Source organism: Anolis carolinensis, chromosome 3 (assembly GCF_035594765.1).
Source record: "Anolis carolinensis isolate JA03-04 chromosome 3, rAnoCar3.1.pri, whole genome shotgun sequence".
Classification (NCBI taxonomy): Eukaryota; Metazoa; Chordata; class Lepidosauria; order Squamata; family Dactyloidae; genus Anolis; species Anolis carolinensis.
Window position 1 is genome coordinate 161,895,242 of NC_085843.1, and position 13,540 is coordinate 161,908,781.

General features: G+C 39.4%; 1 protein-coding gene across 11 annotated transcripts in view; it reads left to right on the forward strand.

Annotated features, from left to right (window-relative positions):
• Positions 1–1,843: 1,843 nt before the first annotated feature.
• The window catches only part of ablim1 (actin binding LIM protein 1), a 219,161-nt gene continuing 207,464 nt past the window's right edge, over positions 1,844–13,540 (forward strand). For 2 of the 11 annotated variants that reach the window (XM_062975681.1, XM_062975685.1), the window contains exon 1: positions 2,633–3,170. In XM_062975681.1, coding sequence (XP_062831751.1) covers positions 2,927–3,170 — 244 coding nt within the window. In that variant the 5' untranslated portion in view covers positions 2,633–2,926. Of the gene's footprint in view, positions 3,171–13,540 lie in introns of all 11 variants that reach the window. The other 9 variants (XM_062975688.1, XM_062975684.1, XM_062975690.1 and 6 more) reach the window with 7 other exon arrangements.

Consider the following 13,540-nt stretch of genomic DNA (forward strand, 5'->3'; position numbering starts at 1 on the left):
TACAGATCTGGACAGCCCATACTAGTCCATACTAGCCACTTGTGTTTCTGTACAATTAAGACAGAGTACTTATTTTTATTTATTTATTTCGTGTCAAAAGCATTGCATAACAAATACATTTAAAATGATGAAAAAAATAGAGGAAATCACAAACAACTAAATAGTTTTAGACCAGAAACGGGCAACAGCAACTGTGAATCAGAGTACTGTGAAATGTTTAGTGTAAATATAGGACTACTCGAATTGGTCCTCTTTTTTTTTTAAGTGAGAAAACAGAGGAGAGGAATTAGGAATAACATTGCATGATTTCACTGAATAGGCTCCTTTATGAAAAGGGAACTGAAATGAATAATTTCCAAATTGTCCTCTAAGTCCACAATCTAATTCCAATTGTTTGAAGAAACTAGATAGACTTATTGAATCAGTTGAAAGTGTTGATTTGCCAAGTTCCTTTTGATTTAGTGTTATTTTGTAATACTGTAGATCAGGGGTCCCCAAACTAAGGCCCGGGGGCCGAATGCGGCCCTCCAAGGTCATTTACCTGGCCCCCACCCTCAGTTTTATAATACATTTTTATATCAGTTTTAATAATATAATATATTGTATATACATATAATATTGATAAAAATATTATAATGTTACACAATATAATACTAATAGTAATACCATATAAAAATATTAATTATATGTTATATATTACATATAATATTACAGTATAGTGGTATAGTTCAATATAGTAATGTATAATGCTAATATTTTGCTATGCTAATAATATAATATATTGTATGTACATACAGCTGCTCTGAGTCCCCTTCGGGGTAAGAAGGGTGGGATATAAATGTAGTAATAAATGTAGTAAGTAAATAAATAATTAATTTTAGACTTAGGCTCACCCAAATTCTGAAATGACTTGAAGGCACACAACAACAACAACAAACAACAATCCTAATTAACTTGACTATCTCATTGGCCAGTAGCAGGCCCATACTTTCCATTGAAGTCCTGATAGGTTTATGTTGGTTAAGATTGTTTTCATTTTTAAATATTGTATTGTTCTTTCATTGTTGTTGTTGTTGTTGCTTTGCACTACAAATAAGACATGTGCAGTGTGCATAGGAATTTGTTTGTATTTTTTTTTCAAATGATAATTCGGCCCCTCAACAGTCTGAAGGATTGTAGACCGGCCCTTTACTTTAAAAGTTTGAGGACCCCTGCTGTAGATAATTGGATCTGTTCCTATGATTGTGTGTTTAGGGACATACATATTAAGCTGTGCCCTCTAGAATAATCCTTGGAGCAGAACTTGAAAGAGTTATTTTTGGGGAGAACTACAATTTCCGTCATGATCCAACTAGAATGAAGAGTAGGCTGGGAGTTCTGACTGTTGTAATACACAAAAGTGATTCATCCAAGCTCTTGTCCTAGAGAAAATTCTAACCCTACTGAACTTTGTCAAAGGTTTTCATGGCTGGAGTCACTGGGTTGTTGTGAGTCTTCTGGGCTGTATGGCCATGCTCTAGAAGCATTCTCTCCTGACGTTTTCCCCACATCTATGGCAGGCACCCTCAGAGGTTGAGGGGTCTGTGGAAACTAAGTAAGTGAGGTTTATATATCTGTGGAATATCCTAAGGAAAAACCTCATGGAATACTGAACTTTGTCCTACGAATTTTCCTTACTTTCATGCATTTAGGTGTGAGGAAAAGGGCTCACCATACTCAGCACTTGCAGACCATCTCCATGTGAGGAGAAAACTGTCTCTATTCCCTAAGTAGAGAGCTCTATGTGTTTATGTTAGTATTCTTGGAGAGCCTTTCCCATATAATCCAGAATGGTGGACAACTGGAAAACATTTCTGTTATGGATGGCAATACGGGCAGTGTGGAGCAGAGTTGGTCCTCGTCCTTGTATGTTCATGTTTTCATATGAACCATTCTGATATGGTATAAGGTCTTAATATTATAAACCAAACATCTGTGACTCGAATGAACTATAGTAGGCATCAGGGAAGTTGCAAGAGTTAATATGGGCCACGGCTAGTACAGCAGGTCACAAACAAGGGAGAGTGAGGATTCATTTCACACTGACGCAGTTTGCTCTACTCCAAGTGTCTCTGTGAATGTACGATAGATTATTAACTTTGCTCTTGCCCAAGGAAAAACCCCATTAGTTTATTAGATTAGAAGTCCTTAGGAGAGGATTAATGTACATACCTGTTGTAAAAAATGGCTGGACATGGGAGTAACAGTTAGGATCTTTGAGTGCTTTCTGGTTAATGAGACTGGAAGAAGGAAAGAAGAGAGCAGAATAGGAGAAGATGTTTCTTTGTAAGGCAGTAGATCCTTTCTAGTGTGACTTAGGAGATTCATAAATCATAACTCACAGAGACATTTGCTTTTGAAAGAACAACTGAACAAAATAGAAGGAAATTGGAAAAAAGTTATCTTCCTGGACTTATACTACCTAAGGGAAATGTTGTCTTAAATGCACAGATGGATGTGTGGGGCTTAGGATGGTTCTTTTGCCTAATAAGATTTCTACTACAGCACCAAGGCTTTTGTTTTCCTGAAGTAATCCTCTTATGTACCTCAGATATGCCCTCTCCCTTGGCGAGTATATTAAGCTGATAGTGCCATACTCTATATGCTTTCACTTCGCGTTTATGCACATGGTAGAAGAGCATTTCTTGTTCCAATAAGTGTTTGCAGGCAGTCACTTGACTGAGTGTGCTTGTCATAATCTCTTGAAGATTGCCTACTAAAAATACCTCTTCCTTAATCTCCTTTGTGGACAAGGAAGTAAAATAAGGATGTGTGTGACAGACGGACGGCTACACAGGCATTACAATATATACACATGCTTGGGTTCTCTCACTTGCTCACATTCTAAGTGACTTCCTGAGCTGTTCGCTTCCTATATGCCATAGCCATGCCATCTTTTCCCATACTCAACAGTTTGGGGAAACTCTGTGGATCAGGAAAAAGCAAGGAGTTGGTGTCTGAGCGGATCAAGTACAAAAACTCTGTCAAAAGGATGTCCATTATAGAAGATGGTGATATTGCGGAGGTCTTGTACCTTATCCCTAAGCAGTCTTTGATGAAGCAACTGCCGTATCTTAATCCAGATGACTACTATTTGTGCGAATGGATATGCAATGGTCCAGAAGACTTGGGTAAGTAAGAACACTTGGACCACATGTAGATTTTATCAGAAGTTATTTGTTTTTGGTTGTGGCTTCAAACTCTAGTGAACAAGGTTTTGCTAAGAGGAGAGAAAGGTATAGAAGGTCTAAAGTTCGTTGAATGATCTCCAGATTAGATTGCTTTACATTTTGAAGGCTTAAAAATATTAAGAAGTAGCATGTGTACTTTTCTGAATACTCAGAATGCTGTCTTCCTAGATATTAAGGTGGTTTGTGCTAATACAATTAGCTTTGCTCTTCTTATGACTGTAGGCTCAAAGAGTACATTCAAACAGTTTGGTTAGACATGTCAAGAAACATTCTTAAAATAGTTTTTCTTCAGTTGTAGTATTTACTGTATTGTTTGACCCAAATATATTTTCAGTTCCCATTCGGTTCCTGGTCGAAGCGGAAAACTTCTGATTGTATTTTATTTATTGTATCAGAAGCAAAACCGAGGGTACAGTTGTAATGTATTTAGAAACACATAGTTAAAAATTTGGCATTAAATTAAATGTCTTTTGACCAAAATCTGGCCACTTGGAGTGCCTATGGTGTTGCTGTGAGAAGGTCCTCCATTGTGCATGTGGCAGGGCTCCGACTGCACTGTAGTAAGTGGTCTGTAATTTGCTCTTTTGTAGACTCGCATGTTGCAGACTCTACTTTGTAGCCCCATTTCTCAAGAATGCTTCTGCACCTCATGGTCTTCTGATTGTTGTTATACTAGTCCACTGAGGGATAATAATTAAAACAAAACAAAAACCAACCCTGTGCATATATTTTCCTACATTTAGATCTTTAAAACAGGAAATCTGAAGAAAAGTATTTTCTGGAAAAGACATTCAGAAAAGAAAAGACATTCATCCACCTCTTACAATATTTATATCCAGCTTTTATCTGAAGTCCTCAGGGTAGCTTACAATACAATCAGCCTGGAACAATAAATATTTATAAAAGTGTAAAAAGATTTATAATTTATTAGTTCAAAATTTGCTCAGGATATTGTTCCTTCTCACTAAGTTAAATATGAGGAGCTTATCAGAAAAAGACCCAAAAAAATGGAAAGGAGGTAGTAGCAGTTCTATTTCAGCACTGAACTGATCAAACCTATGGGAACTCAGACTTTTACAAACTAAATAATTAAACATTTTTCTCCTATAAAGGTTTCCCCTATAGGAAAAATTATTGAATTTAGGTAAATTGATTTTTAAAAATTAAAAGGAGTCCTCCTTATCTATCTCCACATTGTATGGATTGTTTGAAGTATTCCTGTATCACCTTCCAACCCACAAGTGTAACCAGGCAATGAACAACAACAACAACAGCAGCAGCAGCAGCAATAACAACAACATAACTTTATTCTTGTATCCCGCCCCATCTCCCCGAAGGGATTCGGGGTGGCTTACATGGGGACCAAGCCCAGTAATACACAATAAAATACAATAACATAGATACATCTAAAACATGTGAACATATAAAATCATAAGGCATATAAAATACAATAAAAACATACTCAGAACCGATATCAATAGCCTGGGGCCGTGAGTATATTCCAATTGGAGGCAAGGCAATAAAATTATATATGTGTAATATCTTGCAACTCTAATAGAATGGGCCAGAAAAAAAGTGCAGTAACTGGGTATAGGTGGAGGTAAAGGACAATGTCAATTTATGTCAAATTCAATATACCAATTAAAACAGTGGAAATATTTTAAAAATATATAACACATTAAGATACTCTTGAAAAACTCCTAAAAGCAGTCTAAAAAAATCATAGTATCCAGTTTTGAAACAGTAAAAGCAGGAATTTGAAACATCGAGCGAATTATCCAAACTATTTAAAATTGTATGCTACCTTGGAAAGATGATGAAAAGTACCATGAAAGACCATGTGTGATGTGCAACTGATAATTTTTGAGCTGTGACTCGGAGCTAACATTTTCAGCAAAGGAGAGTGATTTCCCCCTCCTCCTTGGAGCTTTTTCTATGAATTTACGCCCTGCCTGCCATTGCTCTTATAAAGCAGATGATGGATTATTCTAAAAATGATTATTCAGCATTCTGTGAACAGTAACAATCAGTTCTTGCATGCACATTCTTTCATTGTAAGATATGAAAAGGTTTTACAAGTGCTGTTACTATCTTTATTTTGCAAATTGTGTTGTCAAAAGCATGACTGCACAAAAACATGAATGCGGGTAGAGTGCATCTAGGTAATGTTCAACCTGTTGCAGATTTCCCACATCTCCACCAGAAATTAGCTTGAGTTGCTTGGAACTAATTTTAAAAATAGCCAGGGCAATGTTTTCTTCTTTCCTTGATGTGTCTTCAGGCAGTGTTAATGTTATAGGACATATTTCACATATTTTAAGAGCAGCTTCAAAGTAACCCCCCCCTCCCCAACCTCCCATTTTCAAAAACAAACAAGAAATGTCAAGGACAGAACACCACAAGGTTCAAGATAACAGAGTTTATTGGATTACAGAACTCAAAAAATGCCCGTAAAATACAAGGGCCAGGCAGTATTAGCCTTTAGGAGCAAAAAGGGACAAGGAAAAACGTTCAAAAGATAGACCGGATTAAACCGGAGTTTAATCCGGGTAAAAACAAACTGCTTGCTTCAGCCTGGGGATAAACAAAACAAAAGCCGAGGAACAAAAGATACAAAAGAATGCAACTAATTGGCAGCAGATTCCTCTCTGCTGCCAACACTGTGCTTAGAGTAACTTGCGTCGCTCCCACACACACAGCAGACAGGATTTCCAACACGAACAGATCAGCCAAGGATTGTAGCAGTAGAGTAGACCCAGTTCCTTTCCGTAGATCAAAGCCAGAAGCAGACGTTTGTAGATTCCAAGTCCAAGAAGGGGGAAGACAAGCCGTGGTCAGTTCATTCCGAGTTTTCAAAGCAGGAGATGGCGTCCGTCAAGAAGACGACGGAAGGTCAAGCTAATAAGAGTAAGCACAGGTTTGCACAAACAAATGCCCACACAATTCCTCCCGCCGTCTGACCCTGAATTCCAAAACAACTTACGTATCAGCACACGAAAACACACCAGTCTTCAGGAAAGCGTCCCACACAGATCCCAAGCGTTCGTCCAGATTACCTTGCCCAACGCAATTTGCAATTGCTCCCAAGCCCCATTTTATGCCAGTTACAAATCCTCATCACTGTCAGCTGTCCTCCTTAACCCGGGCGTTTCCTCATCACTTTCCTCATCAGAGCTGGAACACCTCTGACTACGCCCCACAGCATCTCCAGCTGTGGATCCCGTCCCATCCCTCCAGCTAAGCCATGGGTCTAATCCTGAAGGTCCCCATTCATCTTCTATCCCATCATGGCCAGTGGCACCCAATTCCTCCCTTACCCGAGTCCAATCCATCTCATCCTCCTCCGAGCTAACCAGCCCCTCCTCCATTCTCTCCGTAAACCCCTCAAAAGACTCTTCGTCAGATGGTGCTGCAAAAATGTCTCGCAGTCTTTTTCTTTCTCGCTCCTCGAGAGTATCTGACTCTCGAGGAGTCTTACGCCCACGTCTGTCAGTAACAGAGCCATGAGGCTCAATCATAACAAGAAACTTGTTTTGGTCCAGGTCCCACCTATTGATTTTATCTTATCTATCTATTTAACTGCTTTAATACTTATGCTTTGTCATAGTATCTCTTTATGCTGCATTGTTCTATTTGAAGTTTGTTCCAGCCAGGTTCATTAGAAAGTCTAATTACCTATCACACCCTTATCGCAGTCGCACTTTAATAGTGTCACTTGCACTTGTTTCCCTATCCACGTTAATGGTTTTATTATTGATTCTTGTACTCACTATTCACTTCAGGATTGGTTTGCCTATTTTTATTGTAGCCATAACGTGTCGACAACATCATAATAATACAACTATATAAGCTGCTCAGAGTCCCCTTCAGGGTGAGAAGAGTGAGATATAAATGTTGTCAATATAAATAAATAAACAAACAAACAAATGTACAATGGCTTTATAAACCCCCCTGTGACTGCTAAGATCTTTTATTGGAATATATCTTTTATTAGAGAAATGATACAAGAAAATACAGTGGTCACTGGTCACTCCACTCCTTGCCATTTTATTCCTGAAAAGAGACTGCCACGTTTTTTTACTGTGCCAGTTTTGTCTTCCCAATAGCATTGTTTTGTTATGACAGAAGAGGGAAATAAGTCATCTTCCTTGCACAAGCTCCAGAAGTGGTCTGGAGCTTCTTTGCTTTGAATTTCCTTGGGAATCCTTCAAGGAGGAGCAACCTAGCCACACTATACTATGTCCACATATGGTTTATTCATGGATAAAGGCACTGTGAGACACCTACACTGAATGGACTGAATTCCTGCAGGAAAAGGAGTTATTTCAAGTGTTTCAAAAAGCACACTTTCAATTACTATGCAACACACCAATTCTAGGAGCACAAAGATAATGCTGTATGATAGTGTAATAATGTTGAGACAATACCAGGGAGTAATGTATCACTATGGCAGTATAACAGCATGGTGTGATAATACTCTATGTCTGTTAAGTAGAAGCCTCTGGATCTAAGGCTTTTGCGGTATGGTATCGACCAGTGGTTCTCAGCCTGGGGTTTCCAGATGTTTTTGGCCTACAACTTCCAGAAATCCCAGCCAGTTTACCAGCTGTTAGGATTTCTGAGAGCTGAAGTCCAAAAACATCTGGGGACCCCAAGTTGAGAACGATGGTAGAGACATTTCATTGTTCAGAAGTCTGTGTAATGGGTTATTCATTGCTGCAGCTGCTGCTACTAAGTACTTGATAAATACAGGTGATTAGTGTGAATGTAGTATTAGAATGGAATATAATAATTCCATTTTCAAAAGACTGCTGAAACTGAAACCTTCAAATCAATTTACCAATTTCAGGTTGTGGCTGTAATTTCCACCCTGCTAGTCCTGCAGCAATATGGCTTCAGTATCGTGTCTGTATTTTTTATAAAGAGACACCATTAAGTATTGTTATTTTGTGACTGCTGAAGAGTGGCCGGTGAATCACTGAGATAAATTTGTTTATTTGTAGTCTCTCATCCCTGTATCTCATCTTTTTTTTAAAAAAAAAGGTTGTGTGATGTTATGAACCCATTAAAACAATGCTGGGAAAACCCTGTTGCTCCCGACAGCATCCCTGTCACGACCCAGGCTGCAGAGCACCAATAACCATACACAGAGGCCAGAATCTATCTAATATCTTTATTAAGGAAATAAGTAAAGGCAATAAAAATAAGTGTAGAATATAGTTCAGAAGATGACCTTTCAGGAAAGGTCAAATATAGTCCAGGAAAACAATGTCCAATATGAAATAGTAAGGTCCAAAGTTGTAATCCAGTAACCGAAACACTCACTTTGCCAAGCAAAGTGAGGGGAGATGACAAGGTCCTTTAGTCCATGAAACTTAGGCAAGGCAAGGAAATAGCTTGATTCTTGGTACACAAAGCTTGATTCAAGGCAACAAGGAACGAGGAACAGGGACAAGATCCGTGGTAAATACTTGGCAAGGTCCGGGAAGCAAGGCAAGGTCCTGGAAAGCAAGGCTGAGTCCTAGGTAGCAAGGCAAGGTCCGTGAAGCAAAACAAGGCTGGAAACAGGAACGAAGGCTTGGAAACGGGAGTAGCGCTGTCCACACACAACCTACTCCGGTAGCTGACGAATTGACTCCGCAAGATTCCCACGGGGCAAGGAGCCTAAATAGGGTCTCGTTTTCCCACCAAAGAACACTTCTCTGGGGAACCAGAACCGAAAGTCAATCTCTGTGTCCAGATGCATGACTCCCTAAAGGTTCTCATGAAAGCAGTCTTAATCAGCTGAATGCCTGGCTGCGATTCTCAGGCTTCTGCGATTAGCCTGTTGAACTCCTTTTTGTTGTTGATAATAACTACGGCGAGAAAATGGGGGAGATTCTGACTCAGGGCTTGTTTGGCAGATTTCTGGAAGGCAAACCTCCTGCAGGTGCAAGGGCTCCAATTCTGGCTGGGAAAGTTCCAATTCTGGCTGAAACGGTGGAAAAACCAAGTTTTCCTCTTCATCTGTCTCAACAGCGCTAGGAACGGGACTACATGGCCCATGAATCATCACAATCCCTCACCTTTGGCTATGCTGCCTAGGTTTAAGTCCTGGAGTATAATAGCATAGGAAGGGTCACAGTTCAAATATCCACAATTTAAGGTGGACATTAAAGAATTAAAGGAAAATTATTGTCCTCTACAAGTGTGTGGCCTATATACTTTTAAATGTAGAACTAATGTGGTCTATCCAATTCAATTTTCTGAATGAGCACTCCAAATAACCAAACTGAATCTAAAGCTCACAAAAGGGTTAAACTGACGTGTAACCCTTTTGGTACTCATTTTGGAGAGTAGTCCCTGATCAAAGTAGTCCCTGGCCAAAGTGGTCCCTGGTAAAAAAAAAAAAGGTTGGAAACCACTGCTCTAGGAACCAGATCCCACCTGAGCTTGAAAGCTAAGCAGGATCAATCTTGGTTAGTACTTGGTTGAAAGATTCCCAACAAACACCAGTGCTTAAAGAACTGGCAAAACCACCTGAGTATTCCTTGCCTAAGAAAACCCTGTGAAATTAATGTGCTCAACATAAGTTGACAGGCAACTCAAAGGCACATACACATACAAGTGTGACTTCTTTTTTAAATCCTCTGTGAGTAGAGCATTTATGTCTCACTGGTTTTGCTAAACGTACACTTCAAAATATGTGCTCAAATTATAGCATAGATCTTAATATCTTATTTTCTATCCTCCCCTTTAGGAACAACCCCTTTCTGTTCCTTGCTAAAATTGTACAGATATTTTTGTTTTCTGCCTGGCAATTTGATAAGACTATCCAGCAGCACAGTTCCAAACTGTTTAAAAATGAAGTCTGGAAAAGTGTAGACCTAACTCTCTGGTCTTCATTGTTTTGCCCAGAGAGATTTTGCCAGGATTTTACTGTTAATTGTTATACTCTGATAATTGGAAGTCTGCAACTGAGAATATTAACTGAAGCTTTAAACTGTGTATATCTGGAAACTGAAATGATTTCAATTACGTGAAATTTTAGTTCTCTTTGCTGTACTTCTCTTACCCACATACAACATGTACCTTTGTGTTCCTTGTAAATCACCACCACCATGACTTTTATTTTTTTTCCCACTCCCAAGGCAGATCCACTAACTACCCTTATCCCATTTGTCCTCAGTTTTCCTCTTCTTCATCTTTTTGCACCTTCCTTTCTTTTGTCAATACGAGAAAGGGATCTCTGTATGAGTAGCTCCACCTGCCAAACTGACTGCTTTACTCCTGTCACAAGCGGTTGCACTGATTTCCTACTTACGTAACTGGCCTTTCCTCCTTTGTGTAATGTTGTATGGATACTTCATCTGAATATTTCATGACAGCAGCACAGCCAATAATAAGAAAGGCTTTTGAATGTGGAAGTCAATTTTTTTCTAGGTTTTATCTAGATAATAATAGTTCTCTATTGTTGTGATAAAAAGGAATTCAACTGTTTGGACTACCAACAGAAGATTCAGACCTGAACTTCACGCAAATGCAATAACAAATACCAACAAGACATAAAACCCAATTTAGTCAAGACTGACTTAAGTTCCAACAACTCTGGTTCACTGTAGAAACTTGGGCCTCTAGAGCTCTGAGCTTAATTCAGGAGTATCCAAATTGTGAACCCACATTTTCAGGCTGAGTTAATCCCATCTAACACATGCTGAACACCTGTTGAAAAACTGATCTTTCAACTGAGAAGGGGTACCTCTGTCTTGTCTCAATGAAGCTTAAATTTGTTTACATAGAACTGGTTTAGCATAGGAGGAGCTTCCTTGAAATTAGATGGAAAGGAGTAATAGCATTGGATATCATCAGCATACTAGTGACATCCGACCCACAGACTCTGGAAACCCTCTTCCGGTGGGTTCATATAAATGTTAAAAACCATAGGGTACAAAACCAAACCCTGAGGGACTCCATGGGCCAATGCCAAAGAATAGAGCAGAAATATCCCAGTACTAGCATCTGAGCCCCCCCCCCCCTTCAGGAATGGATGGAATCACTTCCAAGTACTTCCAAGTCACATGCCAGAGAGGTGACTCAGAAGGCTAGCAATGAGAGGTCCAGCAGAACCAACTGGGACGCACTCCTCTGTCCAGTTCCCTATATAGGTCATCCACCAAGGTGACCAAAGCTGTCTGTTCCAGACCCAGACTGAAATGGATCTAGATCATCTCGAGTTGAAAAACTACCACACACTCCAGTACCTTGTCCAGAAATGTAATGTTGAAGACTGACCTATAGTTATCAGGTATAGCATGATTCAGAGATCCAGAATAGGTCTTACCACATGCTCTTTCAGGCATGCTGGGAGCTTGCCTTGTTGTAAAGAGACCTTAACCTATTCAGCTAGTCATGCTCTGGCCTATGTAATGAGCCATGAAGACCAAGGGACTAGTACACATATGGTGCCTCTCACCTCTCCAAGGATTCTATTCACAACCACAGGTTGTATAATTTGAACACTATCAATTAACATTGGACAAGTAGGGACCAAGTTTACGTTCACTGGAACTGTATCAACTTTGGTGTCTAAGAAAGAACAAATCCCAGTGATTTTATTTTGAAATGGTGGGCAAATTGTTCACAGTGGGCTATTGAATAGTTTACATTCTCCTTTGGGCCAGATTATAACAGATCAGTGACTACTCTAAATAGCTCTGCAGATCAGTTCTGTTCGGATGCAATAGCCAGAAAAGCCTTTTTTACACCACCATAGACCTTCAAAGAGATTTTAGTCTGTTTTCAGTTGGACTCATTCTAATTTTTCTACCACTGTCACTCTAGTCTCTATCCTTGATTCATTGCTGCCAGTTTCTTAGAAAACCAGGGTGCTGGTTACCTCCATTCTATAAGAAGGGACACTTGGGAACAATTGTGTCTACTATCTTGCTCATTTCCCCATTTTAGAGATCAAAAGGATTTCATCTGTCAAGGCTTCAAGAATCTCCTCCAGTAATCCATCTATATCCATACACATCATGGGCTGGACCTTCGTAATGGATCACCCACTCTTGCAGAGACTCATCCAACTAGGTTTCTGTAATCCATGCCAAATTGGCATGTTTGTTCAAAATCAGGTACTGAGTGGTAGATGTTTTACCATTTACATTATGCAGTAGCATTTTCAACCCAATGGAATTACCTCCATGACTATCAAGATTATTTGAGGTGAGAAACAATTTTGGGTGACTAGCACCTTATTGTAACCTCTTACCCCAGAATAGTTCAACCATATCTCATTTCCTACTTCTATGCTTAAGTACTGAAACTCAGTGTTTTAACATTCAGATGTGCATAATTACCACACCTTGAGCAGATGTAATAATCTAGCCCTCCAGTAGTTGCTGGAATACAACCCCCAGCACAACCAATGTGGTAAGGGATATTGGACATTGTGGTTCAACAACTTTTGCGGGTCTATTTGTTTCCTCTCTTGGCCTAATAAAGTTTAAGCTATTTTTCTCAGATATGCAAAATTAGTTATCTTACCTCTGTTTTAGTGTAGTATTACAATACTTTCTTCAAAACAGTAGAAAAGCATGGGTATTGTCAGATAAATAGTGAGGTTGTCATTTGACCAGCATTGGCCTGGACCCAGCAGAATAATTCCAGTTTTCATTTGTGGTTCAATGGTATGTTAACCCAGAGTTAAAGGGAGGCACAGTTTGAAGGATAGTATTCCAAATGTTGCTGATTAAATCCACATTTTAATGCCACAAAGTTTTGCTGAGCCATGCGGAGCTCATGCTTTCTTCTGATGAGGGCAGAGGGAACTAGAATGGCAGCTGGATGTGATTTCAAATGTTGTGTATCATCATCATAATACCACAAAAATGACAATATATGTGCAGTATAGTCAGGCTGGAATTGACGATTTGCATCAACTCATACCCACCCCTGGGTCATTTCTGGCCATTAGGTGTAGTGGATACAGGAGGAGAAAGCTTCATGTTGTGAAGAAGATAAGAAATTCCACCTAAACATTAGGAAGAAATTCCTAACAGTAAGAGCTGTTTAGCAGTAGATTATGCTGCCTTGGAGTGTGGTGGAGTGAGTCTCCTTCTTTTGAGGTTTTTAAGCAGAGGCTAGTTGGCTACCTGTCAGGGGTACTTTGATTGTTCCTACATGGCAGGGGCTAGAATAAATGGTCCTTGTGGTTTCTTCAAATTCTATGTTTCTGTAAGTCATTGCAGAAGTAGGTTGCTCAAAGCTAGTAGATTTGGTCTGCCTTCCTTTGCCCTGGAAAAAGGTGAAACTGCCAGTACAATTTAACA